General features: G+C 38.7%; 1 protein-coding gene across 5 annotated transcripts in view; it reads right to left on the minus strand.

Moving 5' to 3' along the window:
* Positions 1–21,868, minus strand: part of LOC126088553 (uncharacterized) — a 525,775-nt gene that overhangs the window by 177,649 nt on the left and 326,258 nt on the right. For all 5 annotated transcript variants that reach the window (XM_049906736.1, XM_049906735.1, XM_049906738.1 and 2 more), the window contains one exon: positions 7,057–7,245. In XM_049906736.1, coding sequence (XP_049762693.1) covers positions 7,057–7,245 — 189 coding nt within the window. The remainder of the gene's footprint in view (positions 1–7,056; positions 7,246–21,868) is intronic.

The following is a 21,868-nucleotide window of genomic DNA, read 5'->3' on the forward strand; positions in this document are numbered from 1 at the left end:
AGGAGTGGAGGGTTGCGAGAACTGGGTACATAAAAAATCTTTATGAGTAGGCCCTTTTTTGAAAGTCCGGGCATCGGATTTGGGGGGGGCTGTGATTTGGCAGGAGCCAATGAAGGTTGAGCCTTAGAGCGAGCGTGTGATAGTGGGGAGGTGGAAAGGGCGATGTTTGGGCTGGCCAATCCGATGACCATGGTACTAAAGGTGAGATCGCAAATCTGCGTGGCCACCTCCTTAGTAGGTCGAGGAAAGATGAGGATAATGCTATATTTACCCACTGAGAGCACAGTGGGATTTCTACTGGCGAATAACTTATGAGCAGCAAAGGTAGACACGTTTTCCTTCACTCGGATTTCCTGAATAATTTGTTCATCTTTAAAAATACGAAAATCTCCAGAAGAAGCCACGTGGTTGCCCATGCAGTTCATGCAGCAAGGGGATGGGGGTGGACAATCACCCTCATGGGCATTCCTGTCACGGGTAACGCATTTGGCCATATTGGAACACAACAGGCTGGTAAGATTAAACCTCTGACACAGAAAGCAACGCGTGAGGTTGGGGATATAATGGGTGAACTGGAATTATCTCATATCCCGCTTTAATGTTCAATGGAAGTTGAACTCTGTCAAATGTCAAGAAGAGAGTAAGGGTCGGTACCAATTCCTTTTCAAACCTTTTCATTACTCTATGTACAGCCATTACTCCCTGATCAGATAGGTAATTTTCAATGCCCTCATTTGATAATCCGTCGAGTGATTGAGTATAAACCACCCCACACAATGAGTTTAATGTACGGTGCGCTTCCACCTGGACAGGGAAGATGTGTAGCAGTGTAGTTCGAAGCAATTTTTGTGTCTGTAGGACACTGTCTGTTTCTAACAACAAGGTGCCATTTTGTAACCAGAAACAAGAATTTACACGACCTGCAATTGCATTGAAACCTTTATTTATAATGAAATGGTTTACTGTTGAGAAGTTGTGACCTTTGTCAGACCAAGAAACAACTATCAACTTTGGCATTGAGGGAGCAATTTTCTGGGGCTGAGACTCATCTAGCTTTCTTTTCTGGGAAGAAGTTGTAGAAGTAGAAGAAGCCATTGCAAAAGTATCCCCCTTGATTACCGGTGTCTCCGATGGTGCGCTCGTTCCTAGTGGGGGCCCGCCCTCTGAGGGCACTCCTGCCTTTGGTGATTACCCACACCTCATGTCACACGTCCCGAGAAATGGACGGAGAGACCAACCAGCATATTCAGAAGGTACCAGCTCAAGTAATCACCCCTACCTGGGCCTGGCCTTTACCAGGGGATATGTACATATCCTACTTGTCTACCCAGGGCAGGGAATTATGCATTACCCCATCACCAGCTACGCATGGGTCGGCCTTCAGACACACACAGGGATGAAAGAAAAGAAAAAGCGAGGAACAAAGAAAAGGAAGGAAGAGAAGAATTCTCAAATGCCGCAGCAGGGAATAACCTAACGAGAACAATCAAGGAAAAGAGAAGGACAAAGTAATGACAGAGACTTTCCATTATAGAGATAAAAGAAGAGAACCCATGTCATACAGTCACAAGTGTCTGTCTCCAGAGGTAGGCGCAAAACATACTCTCAAAGAGAGGGAGAAGGTAAAGGGAGGAAGGATCGAGGCCAGGGAGGGATGTGGAACGGGAAGGTATGCAGCTCGCAAAGGAAAGAGACCTGCACCATCTCGGGGTCCCATGCTCGCCACGTATGTATCCGCAAACAAACTGTGGAGCCTCTGGGGAGGGGAGGGGGGGGGGCAGTGGATGATGATGATGATGATTGGTTTGTGGGGCGCTCAACTGCGTGGTTATCAGCGCCCGTACAATTTCTCAACCTTTGCTCAGTCCAATTTCGCCACTTTCCTGGATGATGATGAAATGATGAGGACAACACAAACACCCAGTCATCTCGAGGCAGGTGAAAATCCCTGACCCCGCCGGGAATCGAACCCGGGACCCCGTGCTCGGGAAGCGAGAGCGCTACCGCGAGACCACGAGCGGCGGACGGGGGCAGTGGAAGAAGTTACGTAAGACATATTAGCAGTGAAAGAGTCAAGATTGATACAGGCAGTATTGGAATTTCTAATAATACTGATGCCATCTTTTTTAGAGTTAGGGAATTATTATAGAAAATAATCTGTAGAAGTGATTTCATATATATTAAGACCAAGGAAATAGGAGGGAGTACTTTATATTTTTGTTACGACGTACGTGTTGTTTAGAAGCACAAGGGATAAGCATAGCAGTTGAAGGTGTAGATAGGAGAAAAAGAGTTTTTTCACATTATATGTAGTGTTATACTTCGAAATTCATTTGTGTGTAAGCAAACAGTTCCCAACTGCCATGAGTTGAAGGAAAGATTAGAAGAGTCCTTATACTGTCAGTTTTGCACTACTTCAGCAGGAGTGGAGGGAGGGGGGGGGGGGGCATTGCGGGTACTACCATTGGAAACATGACTACGTTTTACAAGGCAAGAGTAAGTAGCACTCACACACCATCTTCTGGCACTGAAGCTCAGCCTAAACACTTGGGAAATTCATATGAGGCGAGATGTTTAGAAGCTGTATTTATGGAATTACAGAGGGAATTGAAGGAAAAGACATACCAATGGAAATGAGGAGTCAGTACATTAAGTTGCACCAGCTGTATGAGGGATTGCAACGACAAACAGATAGTGGAAGTAGTGCCATGCAAGGTACCGTGATGTAAGTGGAGTTGGTTAGAAACAGAGGGTCTGTTACTCACTACGGTTCTGAGGACTGCAGATGTCAGTGATTTCTGGGAATTAAATGGTACGAAAAGGAGAGTGAGGCAGTGAGGAGGAATAAGGCCTCTATGGAATGGCATGCTACACAGTTAACCATTTTGGAACTTGTGATATTTAACTGCACATGGGTATTATGAAGGTGAGCAATGGGGATAACACTCACAGTAAAGATGGCAGCAAATACTTTGAACAGAGACACAGAAGTTATACAGACCTGAGTGGTGCATACGGGCCCCAGAACTTTGGAGGTGCAATTGTTCTTGCATAAAGCAGAAGGTCGGGTTTGTCCATGTGACATCCTGGAGCTGAGAGCCTATTGTCAGCAAGCTGGTTTGCACTGGGTTTACAGAATAAACAGTAGCAAAGTTGTAGAAGCAAAGCTGTAGAATCGAACTGCTACAAGCATGGTAAGCTTGTGGGAGCTAAATGTGTGGAGCTGTAAGGGAGTGGAATAATTATTAACAGGACAGACTGTGACATAACAGGGAAGACCTTTCACCTGTCAGGCTCTGTTACAGGGGAAACCAAGTTGAACACTACGCAGCCCTCAGTTGTACTGGGTGGAGAAGCCACTAGTGATCCTTCCAGTGAGAAATCTGACCTACCTGTATGAAGTGTTGGATCTTAACCTCATCCAATCCTTAAACCAGCTAATACACTTGCAAGAAGTATGTGTTTTGGTGGAGCAAATGCTTTTGTATGTAAAGCACTATCAAGAGCAGCAGCAGCACACATTCAAGATCTTAAGCATCACAACAACAGGCACTGTGTTTTTTGACTCTGTTTTGCACAGACTTTGTCTATCTTAAGCAGAGTGCCACTCATCAATGTGATCTTCCAGTACTCTCAGATACTACTGGACTGGTTAACCATTTGTACATGGGAAGGTATAAGGAATGCAAAAGGCTACATATCTAATCAACTGCAATTCAAAAAACAAGGAACCTCAAGTAGCAATGAGACAAGCATTGTTGCTTACAGGACAAGATGTCATAAGAGCATGATGAGGGGATATTTATGTAAATAGTTGTTTAATGTGTCCTTTTTTGGGGGGGGAGGGGGGTTACATTTAAAAGACAGCTCGAACAAGAACAGAGGTTTTATGTAACAGCACAAGGATGGATGGACAAGGCATTGGGCTGGGCACTGTAGATGAAATGTGTCCCACCTTCAGAGCTTTGTTGCTTAATGTAAGAGGAAAACAGTAAGTAATGTATGTCATGAAGCTGTATGTGAAACTTCTGTTGCACACTCATCACAAGTTCAGACCTGAGGTCTGGATCTTCCCAAAGAGTGGAGTTATGAAATGCCATAACTAAATTTTGGGTGTTACTGAATTAAAAGCAGTTCCACTGCAGTTGTGTGTGAGGCAATCAGGCATGCACAGAGGTGCTGATACATAATTTTATAAGTGAGGCTGTTTGTACATCTCAATGTGGCTGGGCCAAGCTGCACAATCATGATGACACAGCAGAAAAGCCGAGCCATTAGAAGCCGTCCTGCTCCATACCAAGGAGACACAGGGTGCTTGTTCCGAACATGCCTGGAAGCAATGTATCGGCACTACAAGTGTGCTATTAACCACTATAAACACCCTCTGATTCTAGCACAGTTACGCACATTCTGGCAGCACACTCTGTGGCATCTGGTCTACCCAAGTCTCCACCATGCTACAGACCAGCCAGCAGCAGACACCAAACTGGGCAGCCAGCTCCACCCCACCAGCTCACTGTCATAAGTCCGCACTCATGGATTTTGACTCACACAATGGACAAACCATCCCCCAGGCTCCGAGGCAGCACCGAACTTCTGCCTTGCACGTCAAAGTCACAGCCAGGGTGGTACTACCACTATCCTTCGGCACCAGGGCGGCTCCAAACCCGGTAGTGAACGTCTATGAGAATTCAGAGGATGTAAGCGTCATTGGCACTGCTCACTCAGGGCCACCTAGTGCCAACTCGGGCACATGCTGCTGAATGGGATAAACAGTGCCAGCAAAACAGGACACAGACGTTAAATGGCCATTCCACTGGTGTGACTTCTCATATCATCAGTGCCACCAGTGGACCGTGCAGCTACAGGAGGTGTATCCGGGGGCACTGCAGCACTCTGAGGTGTCGCTCTAAGATGAAATAAAGTATATTTTATCTTGCAGTAGAGTTTTCTTAGCTACCCCCAGCCACCACTGCCACTTCCATAACCTGCCACTCCACTACCTCTACACCACACTGGGCCCACTCACTCTGGGTTGCTGTATTATGAAAAATTAAGAACGCTATCTTCAATCACAATCATCAGTACAGTATGAAGTTAGAACATAAGAATTCCAATACTAATGAAGGCATTTACTGTAAGGTGTGCATATAACAAACGCATCATTTGTCGTGCTTGTATATATTAACATGAATTAACTACAGCGGGATATAATGAATGGTAGAAGCCAACATGGGGAAAGATCAGTTTGGGTTCCACAGAAATGTAAGAACACATGACGCAATACTGTCTCCGCAACTGATCTTACACTATACTTTTATAGCATTTCATGCTTTTGCTAATGCTGACTGGGAATTTCTGGCACTGTCTGTGATAAAATAGAGGAAGAAAAACACTACCCACAAGCTGTACAAATACCAGGTTGTGACTAGAGGAATCTGATGATGGGAAAGGGAAGGAGTAATTGAGGAGACAATGAGACAGGATTACATTCTCCCACTTTATTATATTCTACCTGAACAATGAGTGAGCAATAAAGGGAACCAAGGAAAAATTTGGAAAGATAATTAAATTTCAAGGAGAAGAAATAAAAACTTTTAAGTCTCTGCTGATGATACTGCAATTCTGCCAGAGATGGCAGATAACTTTGAAGGATCTATTGAATGGAGTGGGTAGCTTCTTACAAAGAAAGTTATATGATGAACATCAACAAAAGAAAAAGGGCAATGGAGTCTACTCAAATAATTTATACTGGGGGAAACAGCTTACGAAATGAAACAAAGTAGGAAATGAGTTTTGCTATTTGGGCAACAAAATAAATGATGATGGTAGAAGTAGCTAGGATATTAAATGTAAACTGGCAATAGCAAGAATGGTTTTCAGAGAAAGAAAGAAATGTTGACATTAAATGTAAATTTGAGGGTTTAAAAAGTCTTCCATGAAAGTATTTGTCTGGAGTGTAGCTCGATATGGTAGCGAAACAGTACTAACAAGAAAAGAACATAAGCTTTTGAAATTTGGTGCCACAGAAGAACACCAAAAATTGAACAACAAGTAGATCAAGTAACTAATTCAGAATACCAAATCACATAGGGCAGAGAAGATTTTCGGGGTCAATTTCACTGAGATAAGGGATAAGTTGATACACAGTCCCACGCATCTAGCAACAGTTAATTGTGGCATAATCTTAGAGCAAGGCCAAGGCTCAAATACTGTACGCAGGTTCGAAGTGATATACGGTGCAGTAGCTATGGAGATACGAAACACCTTACACAAGATATACTGATGTGGATGGCAGCGTCAAACACATCTTGGGGCTGATGAGCACAACAAAAACAAGTGAGGAAAGCTATACAGAACTAACATAACACAACGAATCACTCATCAAATGTGTGGTGAGTTATCATCTTAACTCCTCCCGTTATTTAGATTCCATCAATGACTTTCAACTACTATATTTACAATAATGCATCTACTGCACAACATAAATAATAATAATAATAATAATAATAATAATAATAATAATAATAATAATGAGCTTTCATGGGAGCATTAATGAACATGAATGGAAAACCTAAAGTTGACACTACTTCTGAAAGAAGTTTTACCCGCTATACATTATAAGCACTGTTTCAAAATTGGTGGTGTTTTTGTCTCATTGTCATCGCTCATGTTAACTGCTGCTGACCCAAATACATTATTTCCAAGATACATAACCAAACGAAAATGATTGCCCCCTCCTAACTTCTAGACACACACACACACACACACACACACACACACACACACACACACACACACACAAGATATATAATGGTTTAAACTGAAGTTGGAAAAACTTTACATACGTTTGGTATTGTTATTTATTGCTACTTATAAAACAGCCAAATGGAGACAAAAATCATACAGTTTTCCTCTAGAATGGGGAGAAAACCTTTTATGCTGAAAAGTCATCTTAAAATACTCCATTAAAATAACTTATATTACCCATAAACCCAAAAAAGACCAAAGATGCCTGATAAAAAACGAAGTCACTTTTATCAGAGAACAATAGACCTTTCTGCTTCTGGACGTAGTGGTAGTCTGTGTGTCTCCTCTAGTAGCTCCTGCTGGTGTGACTGTGGAACTGGAAGACTCTCCCGGGGATGGTGGAGACACTGCCGCTACCGGAGGTGCCACTGTTGTTCTGCTCGGTGCCGTTTTGTTACCCGCACCCACTGTGCGAGACTTTGCACCCCGCCATGTCTGTAAAAACAGTTCCGGAGCATTACATTGTTGCAGCTGTATTCCACACCTATCAAAGCCTATCAACAAAAAAAAAAGCAGCATTTTAATGCACAATGATGGACGCAAAAATTGTCTGCACGAAAGCCATTGTTTCAACATCTTACTAAATCATAACTAATGTTAACTTCTAGTTTAATAGTAGACAATACTTCCAATTACGTATCTCTTTTGTACACTCGGTGAGATAAAAAGAAGTGGGTCAATAATGTTTAGAATGCATACACCAATACTTGCTTCCATCCTTTTCCCAGTTTTGCGGAAAACAACGCTCTTTCATACGAATTACCTAATCCTTGTGGCTCCAGTGAATTGTAAAAACACAAATATTCCCCCTCCCTCTCAAATTGTGTTTAAGATACTGTTTTATTGTGTCATCAGGTTCACACTTTTAATGTCCTTTAATACAATCTGTTGTCTCTGGCTTCTCTTTCTGTTCCGTTCTTTTTACCATGCCTCCTGAAGCTAGTCGTACACTAAAGGCGAACACGCAATGTGAAAACCTAAATTCCCGACCCCCACAAAAACTGGACTCTGTAATTTCAGTACGATGTACATGGTTAGGAAATTAATCAACAGAGCATTTGCACACAATAAAGAAATGTTGAGGAGAAAAAATCTATCAGACAATGAAGCATGTTTGTCATGGATCTTATGGTTGCAGGAGAAAAAGTACTTGGCACAACAATATTACTGAATGTGGAAATGCAAGTAGTAGTATTTTAACATAACGTGTGGAATTTTTATACTGTGAGGTGCACCTAATAAAGCAACACTATTAAGACTAAGCAAACAACTTATGGCAGCCTTGGACTTGTCAGTCTGCTGGAAACCTCACCGTCACGAGAGTAATCCATTTCCCTGATTCCACAGAAATTTGTACACTTGACACACACACACAACAACTGAATCTTGTAAGTAGTAGCATGCACTATGACTTTAAGGAAGATCTAGGACCTTACACTTGTACAATTTCATCATTTATAACAGGCTGATATGGGGCAGAACTTCTTGGATGCAAGTCATATTCTGCTTTATTAAGGTGCCTCAGTACTGGAAACATTTTATTTGTTCAACTGTGTCCTGTTCTAATCTTACAGGTGTCTTACTTTGCTCTATATGAATGAAACACTCTTATTTCAAAAAAGTTTTATCCGGAAAGTAATGTCATCAACAGTTCTGTTCTGACGCCTGTAATGGTTGGAGCACACCACCCATGCTAGTTAGTAGGAGACATTAACTTCCTAACACAACCAATCTGTTTCTGTCGAGCTAACCAGAGTGTCAGTACTTCTCCCTACGTGAACTTGGCAAGTTAACTGCTGAAACATTTCCAGTAATTGAAACATCTGGAAACAAATGTCTGTCAAAACAACAGATGTTTTGGTGGCATATAAGCATTTTTGAAAGTCGGGGATGAAGTCGACGACGAAATTTGCTCTGGATGCCGTTCGACGTTGAAACATGAAGACAGTGTGACTTGGGTGTGTGAACTTTTGAACACAGACTGTGGAATATGCATCTGTCTGACAGCACCCAGACTCTGATATATCCAAAACCATGATCAACAGGATTGTCAACTTAACAACTGTACATCAAGAAAGTGGGTTCAAACCTGGTCTTAAAAATACTGGCAGAACTGAAGCTGTGAGGATGGGGCGTGAGTCATGCTTGGGTAGCTCAGATGGTAGAGCACTTGCCCGCAGAAGGCAAAGGTCCCGAGTATGAGTCTTGGTCCAGCACACAGTTTTAATCTGTGAAGAAGTTTCATATCAGTGCACACTCCGCTGCAGAGTGAAAATCTCATTCTACTAATGATATGATCGACCATGAATTTGAACTTGCTGAACAGACTGTTAATGTTGTCTTTTATGGGGAATTGTTCAGAAGACTTGGAAACTAAACAGTCACAGATGCCAGACTACACATAGCCAATTCTTGAACTCTCCAACAGGACAAGACGCCCAGCCACACCATCTTCTTGATGAGGGATTATCTGGTGAAAAACAGAATGGCAATGGTATTAAACCAGTTCACAGCAGTGTGTTTTGTGGCTGGTTACGGATCATCTGGATTCAGAAAACCTGCTGGCAGTATAGTTTTGGGAGCCATTCTTTTTATACTTGCTGACTTCTGCCTGACAACATGCCAGATTTCAGTTACTTTTTTATACACGAATCTGTGTTATTCGCTGTTGATGAAATTATAAGGTGCCTGCAAGGGTGAGTCTCTAAAGTGGATATCATAAAGTCTTGAGTTGGTCAGATCTCTCCTGTTAATTCCTTTATATCAGTTGCCTTCACATTTGATAACAGATTCTGGGAGCTGATATTTTTTCAAATGGCTTTCTAATTGTAGACTGGCAATTTTAGTTCTGTCACATTTGTACTTTCGTTTTCCATTAATTTAAGATATATTTCCTTTTCTTTTGTCGCATTCCTTGCTAGAATATTTGCCTGCATATAACTGAACTTTGATTAAAAATGCCTGAGATGGTGAAATCCAGTTGGGACATGTTGCACAATGTTGGATGACCACTCCCACAGCTTACACATTGTACATACATATAAAGCTTTGGACTTTATACTACCACCCACAAGATTTACTCCACTGTCTTTGCAAGGAGAGTTAGAGTGTCAAGCTAAACTTTGAAGATGTTTCAGCATCTTATGGATCAACTTAAGGCCGACATCTGCACCTATACCTACACAGATCTTCGCAAGCCGCCGTACAGTGCATGGCGGAGGGTACCCGTACCACTACTTGTCATTTCCTTTCCTGTTCCACCTGCAAATAGAGCGAAGGAAAAACGACTGTCTGTATGCCTCCACATGAGCCCTAATTTCTCGTATCTTATCTTCATGGTCCTTACGTGCAGTGTATGTTGCCAGCAGTAGAATCGTCCGGCAGAGCAGTAGAATCGTCCGGCAGTCACCTTCTCTAAATTTTCTGAATAGCTTTCATGAAAAGAAGGTCACCTTCCCTACCGGGATTCCCATTTGAGTTTCCAAAGCACCAACATAATACTTACATGTTGTTCGAACCTACCAGTAACAAATCTAGCAGCCTGCCTCGGAAGTGCTTTGATGTCTTCCTTTAATCTGGTCTGGTTCTGCAGTGTCCTTTATAGGTGAACAACTCTTTCCTAAAATTCTCCCCATAAACAAAAATCAAACATTCGCCTTCCCTACAACAGTTCTCACAAGCGCGTTCCACCTCATATCGCTTTGCAATGTTATGTCCAGATATTTAAATAACTTGACTGTGTCTAGCAGGACCTAGTAATACAGTTATCTAACTTTAAAGGTGAGATCTCCCAACTTATCCACATTAACTTACATTTTTCCAAATTTAGGGCTAGCTACCATTCATCACACCAACTGCAGATTTTGTCCAAGTCTTCATGTATCTTCCTACAGTCACTCAACTTCGACGCCTTACCATACACCACAGATCATCAGCAAAAAACTGCAGATTGCTGCCCATCCCATTAGCCAAATCATTTATGTATATAGATAACAACAGCGGTCTTATCACGCTTCCCTGGGGCATTCCTGATGATACCCTTGTCTCTGATGAACTCTCACCATCAAGGACAACATACTGGGTTAGCTATTACTTAAGAATTTGCTCACAAATCTGAACTTATTCAATATGCCCGTACCTTAGTTAACAGCATGCAATGGGGCACCATGACAAATACTTTCCAGAAATCTATAAATATTTCTGATAGCCATGTCTCAAGGAATGGGTGACACTTGCACCACATAGATGATTTTCGAAACATTATACATGTTTGCCTGTTTTCAAGTTCTCACGCCATGCGCTTGCACCTTGGTGAAGGGATGGTGTGATTTATATTGGATCTGCATTTAACAACATATATTTTTTATTTCACATTGGAATTAGTTTTCCTGGTTTTGACATTGATATTCTGCATTCAATATTCATAATATCTGATTTTGATGACAGTTCGTATTTGCCATTGATCTGTAGAGACTTCTGTATATCACTGGCATTCGTAACCATGAGACTCAAATCATCAGCATATAGCCTACGTACGTAAAACAGTTTGAACATTCGTATTTAATCCTCTTAGCTGTTATTGCATAGTGGCTATCAGATTGCTAATGTGATGACAAACAAGGGCATCAACAATGGACAGCCTTGCCTTACCGAACTATTGCAATTAAATGTTCTAGTTGGTTGACTTTATCAGGATTCTGGATGAGCTTTAGCTTAACATTCTAACTATTAAATTGGCAAAATTTTGTGGGAAACCCATTGCCTTCATTGTTTAAAATAAGTAATGATAGTTTACTCTGTCGAAGGCTTTCTGAAAGTCTACTAACATTATAATGCACTTTAATTTGGGAACATCTGCTATGGTTATTATATCTCTATAATATTGCACTGTCCATGTAATCTATCCATGCTTGCGCATCCTGGTTTGGTAAGGACAGATATTTCACTAAGCCCTTAAATAGCAGTGGCCTAAAACTATAACTGAGAGCACATATTCTGAAGAAACAATTTTAGTTATCCAGTGTGGCCTATTTGTTAGGCACAACCTTTTTACGATTCCCTTGACACAGAGAAAAGCTTCTATCCACAAAACAACTGGGATTTTAAAGTAATATTCATGTAACACTGAACTTTACCTTTTCTTGCACAGTATCCTGTGAACCATGGATGATGGGTGAAAGAAAGCATCTGACAGTGCCAGACCGTTAAAGGTACAAGCATAGAGAACACGTCCTCAGATATGCAAGTGGCTCAAAGATTTTGGAAATAGCAGAACCCAATTTGTCATCTTGGATGGTGAGTCTTCTTCAGAGGCAACAGCATAGCCAATAGTGCCCCCGATGAAGGGTTATAGGACTACACCTGTTCTATATATACATAAAAAAAGGTCATCATTGAATGACTGTACAAGAATACATGGTGACTGACAGAATTTCTACTTGGTGTGATGAATGGTAGCATGCTCAAAAATGTGAAAAAATTTAAGTTACTGCAGTTGAGTGTGAACAAAAAATCATACAATGTTCAAATGCAGTATGAGGTGGTGTGTGCTTCACAAAACTGCATCAATGAACTATTCAGGCATAACATTGCACAGCAACACAAAATGGAATGAGCATGTAGAATCAGTTGCTGAGAAGGCAAATTATAGACTTCAGTTTACTGGGAGAATTCTAGGAATGTATAGATCATGTATAAAGGAAACTGTATGCAGAATACTTGTGTAACCAGCTCCTGAGTACTGCTGAAGTATATAGCATCTACACCCCTATTTGCTGATAAACACATTTATTATTATTATTATTATTATTATTATTTCTTTCTTTTCTCAGACGTTATGTCTGGTCAAAAATGGAAAGTGACGCAGACCTTCATCAAGCGTGACTTCCTTTTAACTGTACGGTATATGTTATATTGCATTTAGGAACTTTCGGGTGATTGAGCATGTATCAATAATTATGGATTTCTGTAGTTGTATATATAAGTATGGATGTAGCTGTATTACGTTGGTGTACTGGTGGATATTGTGTGGTACGACTCCTGTAGTTGATAGTATAATTGGTATAATGTCAACTTTATCCTGATGCCACATGTCCTTTACTTCCTCAGCCAGTTGGATGTATTTTTCAATTTTTCCTCCTGTTTTCTTTTGTATATTTGTTGTATTGGCTATGGATATTTCGATTAGTTGTGTTAATTTCTTCTTTTTATTGGTGAGTATGATGTCAGGTTTGTTATGTGGTGTTGTTTTATCTGTTATAATGGTTCTGTTCCAGTATAATTTGTATTCATCATTCTCCAGTACATTGTGTGGTGCATACTTGTATGTGGGAACGTGTTGTTTTATAAGTTTATGTCGTAAGGCAAGCTGTCGATGTATTATTTTTGCTACATTGTCATGTCTTCTGGGGTATTCTGTATTCGCTAGTATTGTACATCCGTTTGTGATGTGATCTACTGTTTCTATTTGTTGTTTGCAAAGTCTGCATTTATCTGTTGTGGTATTGGGATCTCTAATAAGATGCTTGCTGTAATATCTGGTGTTTATTGTTTGATCCTGTATTGCAATCATGAATCCTTCCGTCTCACTGTATATATTGCCTTTTCTTAGCCATGTGTTGGATGCGTCTTTATCGATGTGTGGCTGTGTTAGATGATACGGGTGCTTGCCATGTAGTGTTTTCTTTTTCCAATTTACTTTCTTTGTATCTGTTGATGTTATGTGATCTAAAGGGTTGTAGAAGTGGTTATGAAATTGCAATGGTGTAGCCGATGTATTTATATGAGTGATTGTTTTGTGTATTTTGCTAGTTTCTGCTCGTTCTAGAAAGAATTTTCTTAAATTGTCTACCTGTCCATAATATAGGTTTTTTATGTCGATGAACCCCTTCCTCCTTCCTTTCTGCTTAATGTGAATCTTTCTGTTGCTGAATGTATGTGATGTATTCTATATTTGTGGCATTGTGATTGTGTAAGTGTATTGAGTGCTTCTAGGTCTGTGTTACTCCATTTCACTACTCCAAATGAGTAGGTCAATATTGGTATAGCATAAGTATTTATAGCTTTTGTCTTGTTTCTTGCTGTCAATTCTGTTTTCAGTATTTTTGTTAGTCTTTGTCTATATTTTTCTTTTAGTTCTTCTTTAATATTTGTATTATCTATTCCTACTTTTTGTCTGTATCCTAGATATTTATAGGCATCTGTTTTTTCCATCGCTTCTATGCAGTCGCTGTAGTTATCCAAAATGTAATCTTCTTGTTTAGTGTGTTTTCCCTTGACTATGCTATTTTTCTTACATTTGTTTGTTCCAAAAGCCATATTTATATCGTTGCTGAATACTTCTGTTATCTTTAGTAATTGGTTGAGTTGTTGATTTGTTGCTGCCAGTAGTTTTAGATCTCCATGCATAGCAAATGTGTGCTTTTGCATTGGTATGTTCCAGTAATATTGTATCCATAATTTGTATTATTTAGCATGTTTGATAGTGGGTTCAGAGCAAGGCAGAACCAGAAAGGACTTAATGAGTCTCCTTGGTATATTCCAAGCTTAATCTGTATTGGCTGTGAGGTGATATTATTTGAATTTGTTTGTATATTAAGCATGGTTTTCCAATTTTTCATTACTATGTTTAGGAACTGTATCAATTTAGAATCTACTTTGTATATTTCCAATATCTGTAGTAACCATGAGTGGGGTACACTATCAAAAGCTTTTTGGTAATCAATGTATGTGTAGTATAGTGACCTTTGTTTAGTTTTAGCTTGATATGTCACCTCTGCATCTATTATCAGTTGCTCTTTACATCCTCGTGCTCCTTTGCAACAGCCTTTTTGTTCTTCATTTATAATTTTGTTCTGTGTTGTATGTGTTATTAATTTCTGTGTAATGACTGAAATTAATATTTTGTATATTGTTGGTAGGCATGTTATGGGGCGATATTTAGCTGGGTTTGCTGTGTCTGCTTGATCTTTAGGTTTCAGATAAGTTATTCCATGTGTGAGTGTATCAGGGAATGTGTATGGCTGTGCAATGTAACTGTTAAATAATTTAGTTAGATGTGAATGTGTTGAGGTGAACTTCTTTAGCCAGAAATTTGCTATTTTATCTTTCCCAGGGGCTTTCCAATTGTGAGTAGAATTAATTGCTTGGGTGACTTCATGTTGCAAAATTATCACTTCAGGCATTTGTGGTATCATCTTGTATGTATCTGTTTCTGCTTGTATCCACCGTGCATGCCTGTTATGTTGTACCGGGTTTGACCATATGTTGCTCCAGAAGTGTTCCATGTCTGTTATGCTTGGTGGATTGTCTACTTTAATGTGTGTGTTATCTATTGTCTGGTAAAATTTCTTTTGGTTTGTGTTGAATGTTTGGTTTTGTTTCCTTCTATTTTCACTTTATTTGTATCTTCTAAGTCGTTTGGCCAATGCTAGTAATTTCTTCTTCTTTTCATCTAATTGCTCTATCGCTTCTTGTTGTGAGATTTTACCTAACCTTTTTCGTTTTTTTTTTTTTTTTTCTGACATTTCATTTCTTATAAATTGTGTTAGCTGTCCGATGTCTCTTCTCAGTTTTTCTATTCTGATCTGTAGCCTGTGTTGCCATGCTGGTTTTGTGGGTTTCTTCTGTGTGTTGGTTGGTTCTGATCTCTGCCTAGTATTTATATTTGGTGTAGTGAGTGCTCCTATATAAACCAGTAGTTGTAACTCTTCCATAGTTGTGTTTTCATTTATTTTGTTGTGTATGATTGTGTTGATAGTTTTATTGTTGTTTCGACTTGTGGGTTATTTGGTGGTCTATGCAAGAATGGTCTAATGTCTGTATTTGTGTCTTTGTATTCTATATACGTCAACTGAAATTATTCTTCTATATCTAACATGTGTGTCACTTCGTGTTCTATTTGTGCTTGTTCTGGTGGCTGTCTTAAGATTTCGTTTTCCTCTGATTGTTTAATTGATGCATATTGTTGTTTGTATGCTCTGGGATGTTTGAGTCCATTACTGTATTTTCTTTTTCTTCTGATTGCACAGTATTTTGTTCTAGTATTTGTTGTACTTGTTGTTTGATGTTTTCTAATTCTGACTGGGGTATCCTGTTATTTTTGATTATTACACGGATCTGATCAGCTAGTCGTCGTTCTGTAAAAAAGTTTAATTCTGGGTATCTGGTAATAAATGTTGTGTATACTTGTGATATGTATCCAGTTGTGTTGGTTCCTAGGTTTGTTGGTTGGTAATAACGGAACATGAGGTGTCGATTAACTTCATCTGACCATCTCATCCTCTGTCTTTGTTTTCCTTCTAGGGTGGTTGCAGGTAGCATGTCCTGCAAAACACCTCTATTTGGATTTAAATCATTTTCCAGTTGGCTAGCAGTGTCGTTACCATTGTGGGCGGGCATAGGGTTCAAGCGTCGTCCCCGACCATGATGGCGCTTGTCCGAGGCTTCTTTAGTTCTGTCCTGAACCAAGTAATCACACTAAAAGGGGGTTAGCCCTATTAGTGGTTTGTTCTTTTCGTCGCCTTTTACGACTGGCAGAACATACCGGAGGCCTATTCTTTTCCCGGGCCTCCATGGGAATTATTATTATTATTATTATTATTATTATTATTATTATTATTATTATCGACTTTTTTTTTCTCAGACTTAAGTCTGGTTAAAAATGGAACGTGACGCGGACCTCGGTCAAGCGTGACTTCCTTGTAACTGTATGGTATATGTTATATTGCATTTAGGAACTTTCGGGTAATTGAACATGTATCAATAATTACGGATTTCTGTAATTGTATATATAAGTTTGGATGTAGCTGTATTGCATTGATGTACTGGTGAATATTGTGAGGTATGACTCCTGTAGTTGATAGTATAATTGGGATAATGTCGACTTTATCCTGATGCCACATGTCCTTGACTTCCTCAGCCAGTTGGATGTATTTTTCAATTTTTTCTCCTGTTTTCTTCTGTATATTTGTTGTGTTGGGTATGGATATTTCAATTAGTTGTGTTAATTTCTTCTTTTTATTGGTGAGTATGATGTCAGGTTTGTTATGTGGTGTTGTTTTATCTGTTATAATCGTTCTGTTCCAGTATAATTTGTATTCATCATTCTCTAGTACATTTTGTGGTGTGTACTTGTATGTGGGAACGTGTTGTTTTATTAGTTTATGTTTTATGGCAAGTTGTTGATGTATTATTTTTGCTACATTGTCATGTCTTCTGGGGTATTCTGTATTTGCTAGTATTGTACATCCGCTTGTGATGTGATCTACTGTTTCTATTTGTTGTTTGCAAAGTCTGCATTTATCTGTTGTGGTATTGGGATCTTTAATAATATGCTTGCTGTAATATCTGGTGTTTATTGTTTGATCCTGTATTGCAATCATGAATCCTTCCGTCTCACTGTATATATTGCCGTTTCTTAGCCATGTGTTGGATGCGTCTTGATCTATGTGTGGCTGTGTTAGATGATACGGGTGCTTGCCGTGTAGTGTTTTCTTTTTCCAATTTACTTTCTTTGTATCTGTTGATGTTATGTGATCTAAAGGGTTGTAGCAGTGGTTATGAAATTGCAATGGTGTAGCTGATGTATTTATATGAGTGATTGCTTTGTGTATTTTGCTAGTTTCTGCTCGTTCTAGAAAGAATTTTCTTAAATTGTCTACCTGTCCATAATGTAGGTTTTTTATATCTATAAATCCCCTTCCACCTTCCTTTCTGCTTAATGTGAATCTTTCTGTTGCTGAATGTATGTGATGTATTCTATATTTGTGGCATTGTGATCGTGTAAGTGTATTGAGTGCTTCTAGGTCTGTGTCACTCCATTTCACTACTCCAAATGAGTAGGTCAATACTGGTATAGCATAAGTATTTATAGCTTTTGTCTTGTTTCTTGCTGTCAATTCTGTTTTCAGTATTTTTGTTAGTCTTTGTCTATATTTTTCTTTTAGTTCTTCTTTAATATTTGTATTATCTATTCCTATTTTTTGTCTGTATCCTAGGTATTTATAGGCATCTGTTTTTTCCATCGCTTCTATACAGTCGCTGTGGTTATCCAATATGTAATCTTCTTGTTTAGTGTGTTTGCCCTTGACTATGCTATTTTTCTTACATTTGTCTGTTCCAAAAGCCATATTTATATCATTGCTGAATACTTCTGTTATCTTTAGTAATTGGTTGAGTTGTTGATTTGTTGCTGCCAGTAGTTTTAGATCATCCATGTATAGCAAATGTGTTATTTTGTGTGGGTATGTTCCAGTAATATTGTATCCATAATTTGTATTATTTAGCATGTTGGATAGTGGGTTCAGAGCAAGACAGAACCAGAAAGGACTTAATGAGTCTCCTTGGTATATTCCACGCTTAATCTGTATTGGCTGTGATGTGATGTTATCTGAATTTGTTTGGATATTAAGTGTGGTTTTCCAGTTTTTCATTACTGTGTTTAGAAACTGTATCAATTTAGGATCTACTTTGTATATTTCCAATATCTGTAGTAACCATCAGTGGGGTACACTATCAAAGGCTTTTTGGTAATCAATGTATGCGTAGTGTAGGGACCTTTGTTTAGTTTTCGCTTGATATGTCACCTCTGTATCTATTATCAGTTGCTCTTTACATCCTCGTGCTCCTTTGCAGCAGCCTTTTTGTTCTTCATTTATAATTTTGTTCTGTGTTGTATGTGTCATTAATTTCTGTGTGATGACTGAAGTTAATATTTTGTATATTGTTGGTAGGCATGTTATGGGGCGATATTTAGCTGGGTTTGCTGTGTCTGCTTGATCTTTAGGTTTCAGATAGGTTATTCCATGTGCAAGTGTATCAGGGAATGTGTATGGGTCTGCAATGTAACTGTTAAATAATTTAGTTAGATGTGAATGTGTTGAGGTGAACTTCTTTAGCCAATAATTTGCTATTTTATCATTTCCAGGGGCTTTCCAATTGTGTGTAGAATTAATTGCTCGGGTGACTTCATGTTGCAAAATTATCACTTCAGGCATTTGTGGTATCATCTTGTATGTGTCTGTTTCTGCTTGTATCCACCGTGCATGCCTGTTATGTTGTACCGGGTTTGACCATAAGCTGCTCCAGAAGTGTTCCATGTCTGTTATGTTTGGTGGATTGTCTATTTTAATGTGTGTGTTATCCATTGTTTGGTAGAATCTCTTTTGGTTTGTGTTGAATGTTTGGTTTTGTTTCCTTCTATTTTCACTTTTTTTGTATCTTCTAAGTCGTTTGGCCAATGCTTGCAATTTCTGCTTTTTTTCATCTAATTGCTCTGTTGCTTCTTGTTGTGAGATTTTACCTAACCTTTTTCGTTTTTTGTCTGATATTTCATTTCTTATAAATTGTGTTAGCTGTCCGATGTCTTTTCTCAGTTTTTCTATTCTGATCTGTAGCCTGTGTTGCCATGCTGGTTTTGTGGGTTTCTTCTGTGTGTTGGTTTGTTCTGATCTCTGCCTAGTGTGTATATTTAGTGTAGTGAGTGCTCCTATATAAACCAGTAGTTGTAACTCTTCCATAGTTGTGTTTTCATTTATTTTGTTGTGTATGATTGTGTTGATAGTTTTTATTGTTGTTTCGACTTGTGGGTTATTTGGCAGTCTATGCAGGAATGGTCTAATGTCTGTATTTGTGTCTTTGTATTCTATATATGTCAGCTGAAATTTCTCTTCTATGTCTAACACATGTGTCTCTTCGTGTTCTATTTGTGCTTGTTCTGGTGGCTGTCTTAAGATTTCGTTTTCCTCTGATTGTTTAATTGATGCGTGTTGGTCTTTGTTTGTTTGCTCTGGGATGTTTGAGTCCATTACTGTATTTTCTTCTTCTTCTTCTGATTGCACATTATTTTGTTCCAGTGTTTGTTGTACTTGTTGTTTGATGTTTTCTAATTCTCACTGGGGTATCCTGTTATGTTTGATTATTACACGGATCTGATCAGCTAGTCGTTGTTCTGTTAAAAATTTTAATTCCGGGTATCTGGTAATAAATGTTGTGTATACTTGTGATCTGTATCCAGTTGTGTTGGTTCCTAGGTTTGTTGCTTGGTAATAACAGAAATGAGGTGTCTATTGACTTCATCTGACCATCTCATCCTCTGTCTTTGTTTTCCTTCTAGGGTGGTTGCAGGAAGCATATCCTGCAAAACACCTCTATTTGGATTTAAATCATTTTCCAGTTGGCTAGCAGTGTTGTTACCATTGTGGGCGGGCATAGGGTTCAAGCGTCGTCCCCGACCATGACGCCGCTTGTCCGAGGCTTCTTTAGTTCTGTCCTGAACCAGTATTATTATTATTATTATTATTATTATTATTATTATTTCTTTCTATTCTCAGACGTTATGTCTGGTCAAAAATGGACAGTGACGCGGACCTTGATCAAGCGAGACTTACTTTTAACTGTACGGTATATGTTATATTGCATTTAGGAACTTTCGGGTCATTGAACATGTATCAATAATTACAGATTTTTGTAGTTGTATATATATGTTTGGATGTAGCTGTACTGCATTGATGTACTGGTGGATATTATTATTATTATTATTATTATTATTATTGTTATTATTATTATTGACTTTTTTTTTCTCAGACTTAAGTCTGGTTAAAAATGGAACGTGACGCGGACCTCGGTCAAGCGTGACTTCCTTGTAACTGTATGGTATATGTTATATTGCATTTAGGAACTTTCGGGTAATTGAACATGTATCAATAATTACAGATTTTTGTAGTTGTATATATGTGTTTGGATGTAGCTGTATTGCATTGATGTACTGGTGGATATTGTGAGGTATGACTCCTGTAGTTGATAGTATAATTGGGATAATGTCGACTTTATCCTGATGCCACATGTCCTTGACTTCCTCAGCCAGTTGGATGTATTTTTCAATTTTTTCTCCTGTTTTCTTCTGTATATTTGTTGTGTTGGGTATGGATATTTCAATTAGTTGTGTTAATTTCTTCTTTTTATTGGTGAGTATGATGTCAGGCTTGTTATGTGGTGTTGTTTTATCTGTTATAATCGTTCTGTTCCAGTATAATTTGTATTCATCATTCTCCAGTACATTTTGTGGTGTGTACTTGTATGTGGGGACGTGTTGTTTTGTTAGTTTATGTTTTATGGCAAGTTGTTGATGCCTTATTTTTGCTACATTGTCATGTCTTCAGGGGTATTCTGTATTTGCTAGTATTGTACATCCGCTTGTGATGTGATCTACTGTTTCTATTTGTTGTTTGCAAAGTCTGCATTTATCTGTTGTGGTATTGGGATCTTTAATAATATGCTTGCTGTAATATCTGGTGTTTATTGTTTGATCCTGTATTGCGATCATGAATCCTTCCGTCTCACTGTATATATTGCCGTTTCTTAGCCATGTGTTGGATGCGTCTTTATCTATGTGTGGCTGTGTTAGTTGATACGGGTGCTTGCCGTGTAGTGTTTTCTTTTTCCAATTTACTTTCTTTGTATCTGTTGATGTTATGTGATCTAAAGGGTTGTAGAAGTGGTTATGAAATTGCAATGGTGTAGCTGATGTATTTATATGAGTGATTATTATTATTATTATTATTATTATTATTTTAATATGTGATATCGTGAGAGACAAGTGTGTTGACAGAGAAACAGTTTGGTTTTGCTAGAGCAGAGACGGTGTAACAGTATTATCACAAGCCACAAAAAATAGACTGAAAACAAAGATATCTTCATATCTTCTAATTATAAGAACAATTAGCACCATCGCTGATGTTTTTTCCTCTTGTTCGAGTAGTCTTGATGCTAGCAAGAGGCACTTTAATCTGCCGCCTATGATAAGGTCTAGTACTATTACTATTATGTGAACTACTTATTGTAAACTATTGGAGAAAAATAGAGAATCATGTTACTCAAGTTTATCTCACATTTTCTGTAAGAATATTACTAATTTTGATCCTCTGCATTCTATCTTTGCTTCACTGCGGACGAGCTGCAATGCCACCATTGGCAGTAATATATTTATATGATTTTATTGGCAAGAGTTATAGTTTTCTTTCAGATTGAAAATGCTGAGATCAATTATTTAATGCTGATT

This window comes from Schistocerca cancellata, chromosome 6 (assembly GCF_023864275.1).
Source record: "Schistocerca cancellata isolate TAMUIC-IGC-003103 chromosome 6, iqSchCanc2.1, whole genome shotgun sequence".
Classification (NCBI taxonomy): Eukaryota; Metazoa; Arthropoda; class Insecta; order Orthoptera; family Acrididae; genus Schistocerca; species Schistocerca cancellata.